Source organism: Melanerpes formicivorus, unplaced genomic scaffold, assembly GCF_026170545.1.
Source record: "Melanerpes formicivorus ecotype bairdi unplaced genomic scaffold, bMelFor1.0.p_v2 SCAF_34, whole genome shotgun sequence".
Taxonomy (NCBI): domain Eukaryota; kingdom Metazoa; phylum Chordata; class Aves; order Piciformes; family Picidae; genus Melanerpes; species Melanerpes formicivorus.
In genome coordinates, this window is record NW_027142386.1 from 3633455 (window position 1) to 3652203 (window position 18749).

General features: G+C 53.2%; 1 protein-coding gene across 1 annotated transcript; it reads left to right on the forward strand.

The window, feature by feature from the left end:
• Window positions 1-4106: 4106 nt before the first annotated feature.
• On the forward strand, window positions 4107-9228 carry BMP10 (bone morphogenetic protein 10). Its single transcript, XM_068156507.1, has 2 exons — window positions 4107-4440; window positions 8285-9228. Exons 1-2 carry the CDS (start codon window positions 4107-4109, stop codon window positions 9226-9228), a joined length of 1278 nt encoding a protein of 425 aa, XP_068012608.1.
• Window positions 9229-18749: the final 9521 nt, after the last annotated feature.

An 18749-nucleotide genomic window follows, 5' to 3' on the forward strand; every position in this document is an offset into this window, starting at 1 on the left:
GGGATTTCTCACCTGGCAAAGCTCCAGCAAGGTCTCAGTGGAGTCAGTTTGGGCAGCCAGCAGAAGCTGGTCTGTGGAGAAGCCAGCAGGCTGCAGTGCCCTGCAGGGTGCTGCTGCTCAAGGAGTTATCAAACCCAGAGCGGAAGCTGCAGAGGCAGCTGGAATGTCTGAGCTGTAATTGTGTCCCTAATGAGCCACCCAGCCAAGATGACACAGCTGTGGGGTAGGGATCTGTCAGATCCCTGTGCGCTCACTGCCTGTTACTTTGCACATTGGTGTCTGCAGGGTGTGAAATCACAGATTCATACCAGATCTGTCTGGGTTTAGCAGGGCTAGCAGAGGTCAGGAGCCCAGCCTGTGCTCCCAGACAGCATCACTGCCGGAGCAGTCAGAGTATTGCTGCTCAGTTTTGTCACCCAGCAGACCAGAGAGGCTCAGCAGAGCAAGTTTTAATTCACAGGAAAGTGGAGTGACCCTGGAAAAACTCCCCTGGCTGTGGAATTTTTCACCTGGATGAACCAAACAGCAGTGAGGAGAATTTCCCTTGGTGTCTGATGAAGGACCAGGTGCGGTCCTCAGAAGAGCCAGAGTGTTCATAGTGAGGGAGGAGGCTCAGCTGCAGAGCTCAGTGCCCTCCAAATGCCAGGGCAAACCTATTAAACTCCAACCCTCCAGCTCTGAATCTCACAGAAAGCCCCAAAGCCCCAGAAAGAGCTGTGCCACACTGCTGCTGACCAACTGCCTGGCACCTCTGTATGCTGCTCCTGTGCACTCACACAGGTTGCTTGTGCTTGGCTGAGAAGGAGAGACAGATACAGGCAAGGACTGAGGAGAAGGCCACATGCTGAGCACATTCAGCACCTGCTGCCCTCCAGCAACCAGCAGCAGCTCTTACAATGATTTTATCTCTTCTACTGAACAACCTCTGCATTTGCATCTATGAAACCCCTGGCCTTGGGCAAAACTACCCCTGCAGAGCTGGCTGTGAGAAGCTGTCCTGAAGATTTCCTTTCCCAGTAGCCAGTCTTGTGCAGCACAGAATCATTGAATCACAGAACTGGTTGGGTTGGAGAAGCCCTCTGAGATCATCCAGGCCAACATCAACCCAACCCCACCATGGCCACCAAACCATGGCCCCAAGTACCATGGCCCCAAGTGCCATGGCCACAGGGTTCTGGAACACCTCCAGGGATAGGGACTCCACCACCTCCCTGGGCAGCCTCTGCCAACCCCTGACCACTCCTGCAGCAAAGAAATTTTTCCTCACCTCCAACCTAGCCCTCCCCTGGCACAATTTCAGGCCATTTCCTCTCCTTCTATCACCTTAGATTAGGGATCTAGCCTCCTTTCAGGAAGCTGTGGAGAGAATGAGGTCTCTCCTCAGTCTCTTCTTCTCCAGACTAAACAACCCCAGGTTCCTCAGCTGCTCCTCATAAGAGCATGAAAGAGTTAAGCCAAGCCTGTCCTCAAAGGGTTTGATGTTAATCTCAGTTCCTATGGCAGTGCAGACTTTAGTTCCCCACAGTCAGGTGATGAATCACCACAAAAAGAAGATTCTGCATTTCTCTGCAAGTTCATCAACAGAAGTGACCTGAACTCAGCTCCTAAATTTCCCACAGTTTGTTGTACTTAGCTCTGCAAAGCCACAAGGTTCAGAGCTGAGCCTTTGGCCAGGCTGCAGGGAGCATTTCTAGATAAACCTGCACAGCCAGCCAGGAACTCCACTGGGGATCTAAATTACTCATCCTAAACTCAAATATCTACTTCTAACACCGTGCAACACGAACAGGAACCTCACTGCTGCTCATTAGGAAGCTGCTTAGCTCTTGTTGCCAAGTTGCCCACTTGGAGAAGAGGAAAAGTTGACTAAAATGAGGTTAAAAGGCCATGTGGAGCCCTGGAGCAGGCTGCCCAGAGAGGTTGTGGAGGCTCCTTCTCTGGAGACTTTCAAAGCCCACCTGGATGTGTTCCTGTGTGACCTGCCCTGGGGGATCCTGCTTTAGCAGGGGAGGTTGGAGTGGATGGTCCCTGGAGGTGCCTTCCAACCCCTGCCATTCTGTGATTCCATGATCCATGCTAAGGTCTGACTCCATGGCATCCACCCTGCAGGTGACTGTCACAAGGACACCGCTGATGGTGAAGCAAACAGAGGCTGAATTCAGAGCAGGCATGGCCTGAGCACCATCCTAACGAAGTTAGCTGGGCTTGTGTCCACCTGTGGCAGGCAGAGCTGGGCTACTGCAGGAGGAAGAGTGTTGCAGAGGTGGGGTAAGGCATCAGTGTTATTTCCACAATGGAAGAGCAGAGTCCAGAACACTCAGCAGCTCAGGGGTGGTTTAGTCTTTGGGTGGAGTGCTCGGGGTGTGCAAGGAGAAACTCTGCAGCAGTCCTGAGACAAAGTGCTTCCTTATCTTGAGTGCTGGGCTGCTGGGGCAGAGCAGCCGAGCTCTGGCCCTGCTGCCAAAACAAAGGCACTTGGAAAAAGCCTGGGAAGCATGAGGAGGGTTGGGTGGGCAACGCTCTACAGGAACCACAGCAGTTTTCACGTGTGCAGTGCTCTCATTTTGATGACATTTGCACACTAAAGCAAGCAAACAAACCCAAGAAAAGGACCAGTAAAAGATCTGAGCACAAAATCCTTCCCCCGTGGCCCAGGTGGTGCTTCTGAGCTGCTGGAATCAATGTGAAGGTGAAGGCAGAGCAGGCTGCTGGCCTTTGTGTGTTTTCAGCTGTTGTTAGATAACCTCTTTGTCAGTGCTGTGGCTAAATTAAGGCCAATTCTGACCTGCCAAATCACATATATAAGATAAAAGAAAGGAAGGAAGGAAGAAAGAAGACCCTTGCTCATCTTGAGCTCATCTGTCCCTCTGCATTCAGGGCCTTGTGACTCCAGTATGGTGTTAGTACATGGCAGGGGGGTTGGAACTAGATGATCCTTGTGGTCCCTTCCAACCCTGACTGATACTATGATACTATGATCTGGCTGGAAGAGATCTCCAAGGTCATCCAGTCCCATCCTCCACCCAGCACTGCAGGGTCACCACTAAACCATATCCCTAGGCACCAGCTCCACACTGCTTGAACACCCCCAGGGATGGTGACTCCAGCACTGCCCTGGGCAGAGCATTCCAGTATCTGAAAGCCCTTCCAGGGCAGAAATATTTCCTGAGATCCTGAATCTTCCCTGGTACAGCTTGAAATCATTTCCTCTGGTCCTGTCCCTTGCCACCAAGGAGCAGAGGCTGTCCCCTCCTCGCTCCAACCTCCCTTCAGGGAGCTGTAGAGAGCAAGGAGGTCTCCCTCAGCCTCCTCTTCCGCAGCCTGAACACCTTCAGCTCCCTCAGCCCCTCCTCACAGCCCAGGTGCTCCAGGCCCTTCTCCAGCCTCCTTGCCCTCCCCTGGACACACTCTTGGCCGCCTGGGCACTACTGGCTCATGTTTAGTCAAGCCTTAACCAACCTAGAGCTCTTCTCCCATGCTCTGTGCTGCACAAGTACAGGAGAATGGACCTCTTCCCAAAGAACTTCCTTTGTAACTCCAGTGCAAAGGCTTAGCTGTAAGATGAGTCTTGAGAAGGGCAGGGCTGTTACCTTGCAGGAGCTGATTTTTGCCCCTTGTGTGGAACTGGTGGGCTGGGAAGGAGGCTCTGCAGAATTTCCATGTGAGCTCGGGGGCTGCGCGGATGGGAGCCGCTCACGCACAGCAAAGGAAGTCGGCTACCAGGAGGCAGAAAGAAAGGGCAGCTCCTCTCTGAGAAGAAACTTGTCCTATCTCCAAGTGTCCTAGTGCAGAATGTTTACAAAATGCTCATTAAGGGAAGGGGGATTGCGAGATAGCAACAAATCTGGTGCACAGCTTCCACTCCAGGAGATAAGAGAGGCAAGGCGACCACAGAAGAGAGCAAGCCATATCCAATTACCGAGACCTGGTTTTGGGGAGGGGGAAGGGGGAGACAGGCAGGACGGATCACAAGCCTCAAGACAAGAGCTTCCAAACTTGTCATCCCTCTGTGACACAAGCAGTGCACAACCCAGGGGATAAAACCGCCGCCGAGCCCATGCGAGCGCTAGAGCCTGTGGAGCGCGCCCGGAGGCTCCAGCAGCGCCATGGATTCTGTGGCCCTCCAGCTGTGGGCTGTCCTCTCCCTCTGGGTTCACCTTGCCGCTGGCAGCCCCATCCTCAGCTTGGAGCACTCTTCCCTGGAGGAGGACGTGCCCCTCTTCGATGAGATCCTCTCCGAGCAGGACGGTGTCGACTTCAACACCCTGCTCCAGAACATGAAAAACGACTTCTTGAAGACCTTGAACCTCTCTGACATCCCCCTGCACGAATCGGCCAGGGTGGACCCTCCAGAGTACATGCTGGAGCTCTACAACAGGTTTGCCACCGACAGGACTTCCATGCCCTCCGCAAACATCATCAGGAGCTTCAAGAACGAAGGTAAGAGCCGTGGCAGCGAGCAGAAATGAGCCTTGTGGTGGTCAGCGGCAAAGGGCTCTGCCAGGCTTCGGGCACGAAGCACAGCAGAGGCCCTGCGGTGAGGATGGCACTGGGAACGTGCAGCTAACGCTGTGTGCTCCAGGGTGCCCCTGATCCCACCTCTTGTGCCTTGTCCTTTGCTTTCCAGGCTGTCAGGCTTGGGGGAAAGACCATAGAATCACAGCACCAAGCCTGATTTGGGCACCTCAGCTTCCCCGGTCCCCCCGAGCGCTGTGCCTCGGCTGCAACTAGCTGACTGACTTCCCAAATGAGTGCCTTAAGCAATGTTTGATGGCAAGGCAAGAAATGCTTTGGGTGCAATATTTTCCTGTTCTGAGCTTGGCCATTTCTGCTCACATCCTCTCACTGCTGATCCTCAGGGGGTCTGTAATGTTTTCGTCCTTTGGCACCTGGTCAGAGCCCAGCAAACTGTGAAGCAGAGTTTGAGAGATGCCTTCGGTTTTCCTTGGGTTAGAATATTTCCTGTTGAGGAGAAAAAGACAGCAAAACCAATCAAACAAACAAAACACACACCCCCCAAAAAAAAACCCAGCCCCCCCAAAAAAAAACCCCAAGCAACACACAAACAAAACCCAACCAAACAAAAAACCCAACCCAAAGAAAAGAAGCCAACAAACCCCAACCCAAAAGGAGCTGAGGAAGCCTAACTGTGGCTGTAGGTAGTTCCCTTGCTTGTTTCTGCTTCGTGTCTCTGATCACTGAGGAGGAGGAGGTAGTGTTTCACTGTTAATGATCAATACTCTCTCAGTGGTTCCTGGGTAAAACTGATTTTCAACCAAAGGCTCCCAAACACTGCTCACCCCACGTGGCAAACACGAGTGCTTGGATTAGGTTTAATTACTCAGGGGCACATCCAACTCTTCAAACTGCTTCCCTCCCTCTTTGTTGGCCTAATTAAGAAACTAATTAACCAATGGCACTCATTAAGCAAGTCCTTGCTGCCTTTTCCCTAACGTTTGCCATTTGAAATGCTGAATTATGCAGGAGAGGCTGCGTGCAAGTCACAACAGGGTTGCCCCACAGTGAGATGTGAAGAGAGGATCCCAAAGCTATCCTCTCCTCTGTCCCTCTTGCCAGGCCCCCGCAGCATGATTCTGGTTTGAAGAGGCACCAGATCATACTTTAAGTCTCCTACACTTGTTCTTTTCCTCCAGTCTGGAGAAATCTATTGAGAGCTCGGTGGCAAACCCATTCCACAGCTGCTGCTCTGCCCTCCCTCCTGTCCCAGCTCATCAGCACCCATGAAGAGGTTACAGGAACACATTGTGGATCTTCTCTTGCTTTTGTGCTGTTTGGGGGAAAGGAAATGGGATTCAAATTACAGAATCACAGAATGTTAGGGGCTGGAAAGGACCTTGAAAGATCATCCAGTCCCAACCCCCACCCTGCCAGAGCAGGGTCACCTAGAGCAGATCACACAGGAATGCATCCGGGGGGGGGTGCGATTGCCAAGTGCAATGTGCTAAAGAACTAAACACAACGTGGTATTGGTGACTTAAATCCCAAATCATTCCACTGGCAAGCCCTCAGTTCAGGTTTGCAGCACTGGCAGTGGTGCAGACTGCCCAGCCCCAGCCACACGCAGGGTGGTTGACAGCTCTGTGCCCTTCTGCGGCTGTGACATTTAGTGCCTGCTTCATTGCTGCAGAAGGTCTGCACTGGATGGGGTAAATGTGGCTTAACCTGCTGTCATTTCAGCGTTGCTCTCACCTCCTCCAATCCAAACCAGCAAGATGTGAAGTGAGACTGCTAGTGTCCTGTCAGACAGCTTCCTGAGCTCAGGCAGGCAAAGGGTTCAGTGTTTGTTGTGAGTCCTGCAAGTCTGTCCCGCCACTTCCTGCTGAAGAGCTCTTCTGATAGAGAGATTAATTACTTGTAATGATCAGGACAGTAGAAACAGGCCACAGAATGATTATTTTTGTTCACCTGCCTGATGAAAATTAGCAATGGCAGTTTCATGGCTGTCCAGGAAATCATTTGTTGTGGAAACACCACTTGCTGCCTGGCTGCAGTTACCTCTCTGCTTTAACCCACGGACCGTAGCATCGCTCTTGCAACTGGGGCTTCAATCAGTTCTTAAAACCTCCACTAAAGCTCTTCGGGGAAGCTTTCCTTTCCCTCTGCTCTCCAAATCTCCCTTCCTGACCACCCTAGGGGTGTGCTGCTAACAGCAGGTGGCATTTCACCCTATGAACTTTCTAGCTAAAGAGCAGAGTCACATCCTGACTTGGAAACAAACCCTGCTAGCACTCACCTGTCTTCATCCTCATGGTGTGGCCTTCCCCTGCCTCCTGTACTCCTCTGCTATATGATCCAGTGGCATTCCTCCACTCTGTAATCATTTCTATCATGCTTTAGCTTATCAAGGTCTAGGAAACCCCCAAGATTACTTCCAGTATGGAGATCATAGCTGAGCTTGAACAGCACACAGTCTTCAGCGCGCAGTCTGCTCCCACCCTGGTGCTGGGCAGAGCATATCCAGCTCCCAGCCTCAGCAGCAGGCAGGTAGGGAAATGGAGGCAGAGCCCAGCCTCAGCAGCAGGCAGGTAGGGAAATGGAGGCAGAGTCACCTCTTGGCTCTTATGAACAGACAAAAGAGCAAAATAGAAGAAGAAAGCCAAAAGCAGGTGCTTCAAAACCCCCAAGCTGACAGGAAGCAGGACAAGTCCTGTGCTAGAGTCAGCTGCTTGCTTGAATGTGCTGCTGGAGCATGGGCAAACCTTGCAGCTTTCTCAGTGCCATTTCTCCTCAAACATACCAAAACTGGAGGATCCAGGGATGAGGGCAGCAACAGGCTGCAAATAGCTAACCTTTGCAGGGCTGTGCCCTGCCTCCTAACCTGTCTCTGAGTTAGGAGCAGCCAGCAGAGCCCCCAGAGATCGCCTGGGCAGTGCAGGCTGCCTGTGTATAAACAAAGAGTGCAGATAGGACAGACAGCCTGGCTGACAGGCAGATATATTGTGTACTTAGGTGCTTTATTAACTAAAGCTGCCAAAAGTGGCTGAGCACAGCTGGCTGGCTGCTCACTTGAAGCCCATTGAGCCTGGGGCAGGATTTCTGTTGGCTGGTGACCCGCATGAGATGTTCACCACCAGCCCTTCCTAACCAGGAGCCTTTGCGTCTTCCAGCGCAACCTTTCCTCCCTTAATGCTTTGTCCTTTCACTTTCTGAGGCATGTTCCAGGAGAAGGAAACACTTCTGACACAGAAAGGCCAAGCAGCCAGAGCTCCAGCCTGCTGGCCTCACATGTGCAGCTTATGTCACCCTGTCATGGTCACTCCAGTGCCACATCCTTCTTCCCTCCCTCTCCCATGACCAGGAGTGTTTTCCTTCATTTATTAAGTAGTTGCTGTGCAGCATCCTAGAAGTGATTTAGGTTTCAGGCTTAGGCAGCACTTTTTTAATATGGAATCTCTCCAGGTGACAAGGAAGGCCCTGGAAGGAATGGGGATAGAAGGAGAATGCATAACTGCAGGTTTACAGTCTTCAGCACGTCCGGGATCCTGCTGTCCTTAGGCTGCTAAATTGTCCTCTCTCCCAAGTGTGGTTTGGGGCCATGATGAAAAAAACCCTCCCCTGGAACCATCTGAGTGAAACCAAGCACCTCAGGGTCAAGGCTCTGAGCAACCTGCTCTGGTGGAGGATGTCCCCTACTGACTGCAGGGGGGTTGGACTGGATGAGCTTTGGAGGTCCCTTCCAACCCAAACCACCCTGTATCAGTAGATGTGTTGCTGAATGCATTGACTGACCCTTCTGAAATGTTTGATCTTTATCCTCCCCCAGACTTGGCTTCCCACCCTGTTGGTGTCACAGGGATTCGGAGATACCCTCTTCTCTTCAATGTTTCCATCCCTCACCACGAAGAAATCATCATGGCCGAGCTCAGGCTCTACACCTTGGTGGAGCAGGACCAGATGCTCTACCACGGGCTGGACCGGAAGGTCACCATCTTTGAAGTGCTGGAAACCGAGGCTGTGGGGGTAGGGGAAGAGAGGAAAATAATGCCCCTGGCATCCAGGCACATCTATGGCACGAGCAGCGAGTGGGAGACCTTCGAGGTGACCGAAGCCATCCGGCGCTGGCGGAGGGCAGGGCTGAACACGCACCGGCTGGAAGTGCACATCGAGAGCAGGGAAGGGGAGGAGCAGCCCGGGGAGGGGAAGCTGGATATCGACATCAACTCGGAGGCCAAGCACGTGCCCCTGCTGATCGTGTTCTCCGACGACCAGAGCAACGACAAAAAGGAGGAGAAGCAGGAGCTGAACGAAATGATAGACCACGAGCAGCTGCTGGACTTGGAGAACCTGGAGGTTGGGAACTTCCACGGGCAGCCGGGGGAGGAGGCGCTGCTCCAGATGCGCTCCAACATCATCTACGACTCCACCGCCCGCATCCGCAGGAACGCCAAGGGCAACTACTGCAAGAAGACTCCGCTCTACATCGACTTCAAGGAGATCGGTTGGGACTCCTGGATCATCGCCCCGGCAGGCTACGAAGCCTACGAGTGCCACGGGGTGTGTGCCTACCCCCTGACCGAGCACGTCACGCCCACCAAGCACGCCATCGTCCAGACTTTGGTTCACCTGAAGAACCCCCAGAAAGCCTCCAAGGCCTGCTGCGTGCCCACCAAGCTCGACCCCATCTCCATCCTCTACTTAGACGCGGGGGTGGTCACCTACAAGTTCAAGTACGAGGGCATGGTGGTGTCAGAGTGCGGCTGCAGATAGTAGGGGGGAAGGGCACGCGCGGGGGGGAGCGCACGGGGGAGGGGGGGAAGGAGGGAGGGGGGAGGGGGGGAGGGGAGTATTTAATGATCCAGTTTGTAAATTTGTACATTTGGGGTTTCCTATTTAATGAGGTTATTTAATGAGGCATGTACAGATGTTGTATGTTTCCTGCTGTGGGGAATGGGCAAGTCATGCAGAGTCACAGAAGGACAGAATGGGAGGGGTTGGAAGGGACCACCAGAGATCACCCTGCCCAACCCCCACACCACCCCCACCGCCCCCTGCCAGAGCAGGGCCACCCAGGGCAGGTCACACAGGAACACATCCAGGTGGGTCCTGAAAGTCTCCAGTGAAAGAAAGTCCCCAACTTCACTGAGCAGCTTGCTCCAGGGCTCCAGCAGCCTCACACCAAACAAGTTTCTCCTCATGGTGAGATGGAACCTCCTGGGTTCCAGCTGGTACCTGCTGTTCCTTGTCCTATCACTGGGCACCACTGAAAAGATCCTGGCACCTTCATCCTGACACCCACCCCTCAGATATTTATAGACACTGATAAGGTCCCCTCTCAGCCTTCTCTTCTCCAGACTAAACAGCCCCAGGGCTCTCAGCCTTTCCTCATAGAAGATATGTTCCAGTCCCTTCATCATCCTCGTAGCCTCCACTGGACTCTCTCCAGGAGATCCCTGTCCCTCTTGAACTGGGGAGCCCAGAACTGGACACTGTGTGTGTTTCGTTCCAGTGCTTGCTTCTTGATGTTCTTTGCTGTCCAAATCATGCCCAAGCCTCTCTTGTTTCCTATCAGGGCCCAGGGCAGATCATTGGATTGTTGAAGGGGGCTTTTTTTTGTGCCAAAGGGGCACACTCAGATTCCCAGAAATAAAGGCATCTTTCTGTGCTTTATAAATGGTTCTTGGCACCTCTAGGGATTTCCAGAGCTGCTGCAGCTTGCTGAGCTATGGGCAAAGCACACTTAGGTTGTTCAGTTTCCTGTAAGATCTCCACAAAGATCTTTACATGCTCAGGATTAGTTTGTTAATCCATCCCTGCAGATCTCAAGTCCAAACAATCCTCGAGCTCCTGAACCACTGAGGCGCAACCAGGTGCTAGAATTTGTCCTTAATCCTTTCTTTAGTCTTTCCCTGTCTCAGCTGGAGGCAACTGGCAGGGGTGGTTTGGCACCTGGAGCGGGAGGGAACCATTCCCTTTCCCATCTTTCTTTGTGAAAGCAGTGGGCCCAGGAGCAGTGCCAGGCATCCCCCCTGGGCATGCTTAGGGCAGGAGCACCCTGTGTAAGGCAGGGCTGGCATAGCCCTGTGCTGACACTCCAGGGACAGAGCTTTAGGTGGCAGAAATAAGTGCAGCAAACCTGCTGAAGCCTTGAAACTGTACCAGCTAGCAGCAGCTGAGGAGCCGGTCCCCTGCCCTGCCCTGCCCTACCCTACACAGCCCAGCCTAAAGGGCCAAGCAGCAGCCTGGTGCTCGGTCTGCCCAGAGCTGCACTCGGCGCCGGCTGGAGGGAGGATCTCCCCTGGAGGGCTGAGCTGAAGCTGTCAATTCATGAAGACCCCGGCCCCCTCCTCCCCGTTTCGACGGCAGAGGAGGGAGTCACATGCCGTGTTCCTGCCACTCTTCCGCACCAAAGGGTGGTGATAAGGAGGTGTTGGAGCCGAGAACCAACGGCCCCAGGGCTTTATTTATACTAAGCTGCAAATTTGTCAGATTCTTGGGAAAGTGCAAGTGACGCCGCCGGCTCCAGCCGCTCCCAGCGCCCGCAGCGCTGGCCCTGGGGCTGCCGTACGCTTTTAAGGGCAAGTTATCTTCCCGGGGAAGTGATAAAAGGGTCTTCGGAGGGATCACTCTGGCACTTCACGGGGCATGAACACGGCAGACTTTGACCGTGCACCAGCTAGAAGCAGCCTCACCTGGGTTTTTCACACACGCTCTCTCTGTGCTCCCCATAATTTATTGACCTATTTATTGACTGCCTGCCTTTGTAATATAATGTAGAATACAGAATGGTTTATTTTTGTGCTTGTTTGTGTGTAACCCACCCGGATAAAACCTTGTCACCCATCCTGCCTGAGGTGGAATCTCTCTCTTGGGGGGTGCTGCGCGGGGCTTTGGGGGCTGCTGGTTCGTTTGTTCTCCCCGAGGTAAATGCTGTGTCTGGGTTTCCTCCCTTGCTGGCAGAGCCCTTCCCTCTCTGCAGGGACTCCTAAAAGGGCTCAGGTTGGAAGGGAGCTCAGAGATCATCCACTCCAACCCCTCTGCCATGGGCAAGGACATCTCTCAGCTAGACTCAGCTGCTCAAGGCCTCATCCAACCTGGCCGTGAACATCCCCCAGGCAGGAGGCAGCCACAGCCTCCCTGGGCAGCCTGGGCCAGACTCTCACCACCCTCACACTGAAGAACTTCTTCCTCAGCTCCAGACTAACCCTGCTCTGCCTCAGCTCCAAACCATTCCCCCTTGGTCATACACACCCTTGTGAAAAGCCTTTCCCCAGGAATCCTGTAGCTCCCTTCAGGTATTGGAAGGCAGCTCTAAGGTCTTCTCCAGGCTGCACAGCCCCAGCTCCCTCAGCCTGTCCTCAGAGGAGATCTGCTCCTGCACTTGGATCATCTTTGTGGCCTCCTCTGGGCTTGCTCCAACAGTTTCATGTCCTTCTGATGAGCCAAACACCAGCGGTGCTCTGGAGCACGAAGAGGCTCATCCAGTGCAGCAGCTCCCTTGCAGGGCTCTCCTTGCTCTGGCTGCCCTTTGTGCAGTTTGCTGTAGAGCCCTGCAGCCTCTACTCGTGTTTGCATGTAGCAGACTGCCCTGTGGGGCTGAATCTCTGCCTGCCTGCTGCAGATCTCACCCTGTGAGTGCCTGGCACTCAGAGCCCTTCCCCTGGGGCACTCTGCAATCTTCCCCTGGGTTAGTGGCACACGAGCAGGGTGGGCGGGAGCTGATATCTCGCTCCGCTGACATGAGCTGCGGCAGCCAACGGCTCAAGTGTGACCACACAGGGACCTTTCAGACCCATCCACCATCATTCTGAAGCCATTTGCCAAGACAAACCATTCACCTTGTCAGGAGTGATAATCCAGCTCGAGGGAGATAATCCAACATTTGCTTTTATCGTCTCTTTTCCGCAGCCCTGCCCGTGGCGGTGATCTGTGTGCGCTCCGCAGTGCCAGCCTCTCTGAACAGCCCAGGCCAGCATCTGTGCCTCAAAAACAACAGCAAAAAACCCCACAAACCACTGGAGCCACCCAGCACCAGTGTTCCAGTGGTCACCTAGCAGTGCAGAGGAGCTGCCTTTGCTGAACACCTCCAGGGATGGGGACTCCACCACCTCCCTGGGCAGCACATCGCAGTGTCCAATCTCTCTTTCTGGGAAGAACTTTCTCCTCACCTCCAGCCTATACCTCCCCGGCACAGCTTGAGACTATGTCCTCTTGTTCTGGTGCTGCTTGCCTGGGAGAAGAGACCAACCCCACCTGGCTCCAACCTCCCTTCAGGGAGTTGGAGAGAGCAAGAAGGTCTCCCCTGAGCCTCCTCTTCTCCAGGCTAAGCAACCCCAGCTCCCTCAGCCTCTCCTCACAGGGCTGTGCTCCAGACCCCTCCCCAGCCTCATTGCCCTTCTCTGGACACCTTCAAGTCTCTCAATGCCCTTCTTAAATTAAAGGGCCCAGAACTGGACACAGAACTCCAGATGTGGCCCTAACCAGTGCTGAGCACAGGGCAGAATGCCCTCCCTGCTCCTCCTGTACAGAAGATGTACAATCTAGATATGCATTTACAATTCATAAACAACACAGAAACTTTCCAGACCCCCCTGGATGGATCCAGGTGACATGTTCACCTCCTCCCGCACTCCCTTCCTCCTTCCCCTGACCTCACACAGTAGTCAAAACAGAGTTACCCCTGGCTAGGCCACAGAAGAGAGAGAGGAAAGTTGCAAGCAGAAGTGACAGAAGAAGAAAAGAGTGATGAAGTCTTTCTGCCTCTGCTCTGTATTGCCATTAGCAATCCAATGAGTTCTATAGACTTTAACACCATTTTCCTTTTGCATCCAATGGTAATTTATTTTGCTTTCAGCCTTTGCAGTCAGGGACTAGGCTAAAGTACCCCCTTTAAACTGTAGCAGGGCTCCAGGCAGGGTTTATGCTGCCAAAGCAGCCAGCAGGATGGCTGGGCACTGGGGAGGCACCAGCTTGAAGGCTGGGTTCAGTTTTGGTCTCCTCACTGCAAGAAGGACATTGTGGGCTGGAGCAGGGCCAGAGAAGGGCAACAAAGCTTTGGAAGGGTTGGGGAGGAGCAGCTGAGGGAGCTGGGGGTGTGCAGTTTGGAGGAGGCTGAGGGGAGACCTCATTGCTCTCTACAGCTTCCTGAAAGGAGGCTGGAGCCAGGGCAGGGTTGGGCTCTGCTTCCTAGTCTCAGGTGATAGAACAAGAGAAAATGTCCTGAAATTGTGCCAGGGGAGGTTTGGGTTGGAGATGAGGAAAAATTTCTGTGCTTCAAGAGTGGTCAGGGGTTGGCACAGGCTGCCCAAGGAGGTGGTGGAGTCCCCAGCCCTGAAGGTGTTCCAGGAAAACTGTGGGCATGGCACTTGGGACCATGGTTTAGTGGCCATGGTGGAGCTGGGTTTGCTGGTTGGACTGGATGATCCCAGAGGCTTCTCCAACCCAAACCATTCTCTGGTTCTATGACAATTGAATATCTGTGGGGCAGTGTAAGCAGAAGTGGAGCCCCCCCTTTGCTGGATGCTGCACCACAAATGGCCAGGACAGGCTGAGAGGTGGGGGCAGAAGCAAATGATAGGGAGAGAGGAAGTGCCTGGATAACATCAGAGAGGGAGCTGAGGGGAAGAGCTTTGGTCTTCGACTGCTCCTCTTAAATCAACACACACCATGCTTCCTGAAGAGCATGAACTCCAAGACATCTCACTCCTTTCTTGGCACTGGAAGGAGTGGTGGCAGCTGTGTCTGCTGCACAAACACTCAGCACCAGAGCAGCCTTCACAAAGCTATTGGGAAGCTGAGGTTCTCCAAAGTGCTTCATCTCTGAGCTCTCTGCACAGGGACTAGAACTCCTCGAATCTATTTCTCCCCAAAGCTTTCTGTATCTCTGTCCTGGGTGTGACCTCTGGAGTCTGCAGTGCCAGGTGTAGCTGACTGAAGATCCCTGACCTGAACACCCTGGAGGTGTTCAAGCAATGTGTGGCTGTGGCACCTGGGGATGTGTTTGCATGGTTGTGGTGGCCTTAGGTGGATTTGATGAGCCTGGAGGTCTTTTCCAGCCCAAAATGAATCAATGAGTCTCTGCTGCTCTATTTGCAGGTGCTCAAATGTCAGTCTAGTGGGGGGGGAATTATGCCTGACTGTTGTGGACACAGAGCTCTTTCCAAAGCCATGGGATTTAGCTAGAGCTCTGTCTCCACAATATTCAGCTAAGGCTTGAGCATCGTCCTCCCCAGCACTGAAGTCACTTAGGAAAAATCATCTCCCAAAGCAGCAGCCAAAACCTGAGCTCAACTTCTCCCAAGCTCCAGCTGCTGCACTGCCCTTCTTAGACTGCTCAGGGAGCAAAGGGTCATAGACTAATAGAGTGGCTCAGGTTGGAAGGGACCTCAGGACTGCCCGGGGAGGTGGTGGAGTCGCCATCACTGGGAGTGTTTAGGAGGAGACCTGATGGGGTGCTTGGTGCCATGGGTTAGTTGATTAGGTGGTGTTGGATGATAGGTTGGACACGATGATCTTGAAGGTCTCTTCCAACCTGGTCTATTCATTCTATTCTATTCTATTCTATTCTATTCTATTCTATTCTATTCTATTCTATTCTATTCTATTCTATTCTATTCTATTCTATTCTATTCCATTCCATTCCATTCCATTCCATTCCATTCCATTCCAGTCTGTTCTATTCTATCCTATCCTATCCTATCCTATCCTATCCTATCCTATCCTATCCTATCCTATCCTATCCTATCCTATCCTATCCTATCTACTCCACACAGGGACAGCTCTCAACCAGGCTCAGCTGCCTCATCCAACCTGGCCTTGAACACCCCCAGGCAGGAGGCAGCCACAGCCTCCCTGGGCAGCCTGGGCCAGACTCTCACCACCCTCACACTGAAGACTTCCTCAGCTCCACTCTAACCCTGCTCTGCCTCAGCTTCAAACCATTCCCCCTTGGCCTGGCTCTAGACCCCCTCAGCAAAAGTCTCTCTGCAGCCTTCCTGCAGGATCCCTTCAGGTGTTGGAAGGCAGCTCTGAAGCAAAGCAGAACCTTCACCAGCCTAAAAATATCAAAGGATCCTGCAGTGCTGAACGGTTCCTGGGCAGCTGGATGCCAGGCACAGCTACAGCACAGCAGGAGAGAGGCTGAGCAGAGTCTTTTCTGCAAGGCACGCTGAGCCAACACCCCCCCACCTCCCACCCCCCCCCTTTTTTTTTGTTTAAGAATTAAAACCCAAACCAAAACAAAGCCAAGAGGGGAAGATTTCCTGACACTTGAACATCTGCCTCCAGCATTTGAAAAACTACAGCCCAGTGTTAATTTAAACTTCCTTATAACCCAAGTGCAACATTTGGAGGGCAAGGGCTGTTAATAGGATGGGAACCAGGGCGGTGCTGCTTTCCTTACTATATTGGGAAACAAAGCCAGGACTAAAGTAGCCTGAGATAGAGCTTTTTGTTTACACTGCTGACCCATCTGTCTTCATTAATGCTCTATTTACAGGAAAAGTTTAAAGAGAAAGGAGGGAACTAAAAAGCAAAGCAGCCTCTGCTCCCCTCTTCAGTCGCAGCAGCAACCACTCGGGGCTGAGAGGTTCCTTTGCCCTCGCCTAAAAATGGAAATCCTTATCAGCACCCCTTGGAAGAAGAGGTTTATTACATGGAGAGGATTATTGTTCAGTCTTAGTGCTGGGACTCAGCAGTTTGGCCACAGCTGTGAAGCTCCAGCGCTGGGAGCAGCCAGGGAGCTGCCTGCGTGCCTGCAAACAGCAACCAGCCACAAAGTGGGACCCATGGCTTACCCCAAAGGCCTGCCCTGAAGTCTGAAGGGGGGGTCCCATCACTCCCTCCTGTAGTGATGGGGTTCCTGAGTGTGAAAAGGGACACACCTGAGGCCAAGTCTTGGGTCATACAATCATAAAATCGCTAAGGCCAGCAGAGCCCTGCAAGAGTCCAACCCTAACCCAGCTGCCGTGACCACTAAAGCATACCCTGAGGCACCACGGCTACAGTGCTGGGCCCCTCAGTTTAAGAAGGACATTGAGACTCTTGAATGTGTCCAGAGAAGGGCAACGAGGCTGGGGAGGGGTCTGGAGCACAAGGCTGGGGAGGGGTCTGGAGCACAGCCCTGTGAGGAGAGGCTGAGGGAGCTGGGGTTGCTTAGCCTGGAGAAGAGGAGGCTCAGGGGAGACCTTCTTGCTCTCTCCAACTCCCTGAAGGGAGGTTGAAGCCAGCTGGGGGTTGGTCTCTTCTTCCAGGCAGGCACCCAGCACCAGAACAAGAGGACACAGTCTCAGGCTGTGCCAGGTGAAATTTAGGCTGGAGGTGAGGAGAAAGTTCTTCACTGAGAGAGCCATTCACCATGGGGATGTGCTGCCCAGGGAGGTGGTGGAGTCCCCATGCCTGGAGGTGTTCAAGAGGCGATTGGATGTGGCACTTGGTGCCATGGTTTAGTGGTCATGAGGTCTGTGGTGAGAGGTTGGATTTGATGATCTTTGAGGTCTCTTCCAACCTGATTGATTCTCTGATTCTATACAGCTTCCTGAACACCTCCAGGGATGGGGACTCCACCACCTCCCTGGGCAGCCTGTTCCAACTCTTCTCACCACTCTCTCAGTAAAAAAAATGTTTCCTAATGTCCAGTCTAACCTCCCCTGGCACAACTCAAACCATTTCCTCCCATCTTGTCACTGGTTACCTTGGAGAAGAGATCAGCACTGACCTCACTGCAACCTCTTTCAGGTAGCTGTAGAGAGCAATGAGCTCTGCCCTCAGCCTCCTCTTCTCCAGACTAAACAGTTCAAGTCCCTCAGTCATCCTTGTAGCTCTCCACTGGACTCTCTCCAGCAGGTCTCTGTCTCTCTTCAACTAGGGAGCCCCAAACTGCACACAGCATCCCAGGTGTGGTCTCAGCAGGGCAGAGTAGAGGGGCAGGAGAACCTCCCTAGCCCTGCTGGCCACACTTTCTTTGATGCACCACAGGATGCCATTGGTCTTCTTGGCCACAAGGTCAAGCCAAGCACTGGCCTGCTAACACATTTCTGTAGCTTAGAATAGAATAGAGTAGAGTAGAGTAGAGTAGAATAGAATAGAATAGAATAGAATAGAATAGAATAGAATAGAATAGAATAGAATAGAATAGAATAGAATAGAATAGAATAGAATTAACCAGGTTGGAAAAGACCTTCAAGATCATCCAGTCCAACCTATCACCCAACACCATCTAATCAACTAAACCCTGGCACCAAGTGCCTCATCCAGGCTCCTCCTAAACACCTCCAGGGATGGTGACTCCACCACCTCCCTGGGCAGCACATCCCAGTATCCAATCTCTCTTGCTGGGAAGAATTTCTTCCTACCATCCAGCCTGAACCTCCCCTGGCACAGCTTGAGACTGTGTCCTCTTGTTCTGGTGCTGGGTGCCCAGGAGAATAGACCAACTCCCACCTGGCTCCAACCTCCCTTCAGGGAGTTGTAGAGAGCAAGAAGGTCTCCCCTGAGCCTCCTCTTCTCCAGGCTAAGCAACCCCAGCTCCCTCAGCCTCTCCTCACAGGGCTGTGCTCCAGACCCCTCCCCAGCTTTGTTGCCCTTTGTTGCTAGCATCTGCTGCTGCTAGCTCTGGCTGCTCAGCATCTCATCTCACTCTCCTCCCCCCTGCCTTGCTCTCCTTCACCCCTCTCTCACTCTCCATCTGCTTTCACACAGGCAGGACGCACTTTGGGTCAGGGCACATCTCTGCACAGCATCCCCTGGGGCAGCAGGGCATGAGGAGCAGCCTGCTGGGGAAAGGCAAAGCTGCTGAGGGCAGCAGCAGGAGCAGAGAGCAGCTGCTAGAATGACTGCTGCTTGTCCCAGCCAGGAGAAAAACATTCACCTTCTGCTGCCCTTGCCAGGAAGATGCACAGTGGGAGGAGGTGCTGTGCTCCCTGCCAAGGCCTTGGCAGCACCTCCTGCACACTTGCTTTCAGATGTGTGCCTGCAAATGCCAAGTTACTCTCCTGCCTCTTGAGGAGTCACTCCAGATGTCAGTAAGAGCAGGATTTGAGCTGGTGATTAGCTGTGAAAATTTCTGCTTTCAAGCCCCTCTCACCTCACAGCACTGCTGGCAGCACTGCCTGGGCTAGGGCTGGGGCTAGGGCTAGGGCTGGGGCTAGGGCTAGGGCTAGGGCTGGGGCTAGGGCTAGGGCTAGGTCTAGGGCTGGGGCTAGGGCTAGGGCTGGGGCTAGGGCTAGGGCTGGGGCTAGGGCTAGGGCTAGGGCTAGGACTGTAGCTAGGGCTAGGGCTAGGGCTGGGGTTAG

What these genes read in the sequence shown, in the direction of transcription:
- BMP10 (XM_068156507.1), top strand. Translation starts at nt 4,107, where the DNA reads ATGGATTCTGTGGCCCTCCAGCTGTGGGCTGTCCTCTCCCTCTGGGTT. An exon ending in CAGGAGCTTCAAGAACGAAG is followed by an intron (nt 4,441 to 8,284) that starts GTAAGAGCCGTG and finishes ATCCTCCCCCAG; the next exon opens with ACTTGGCTTCCCACCCTGTT.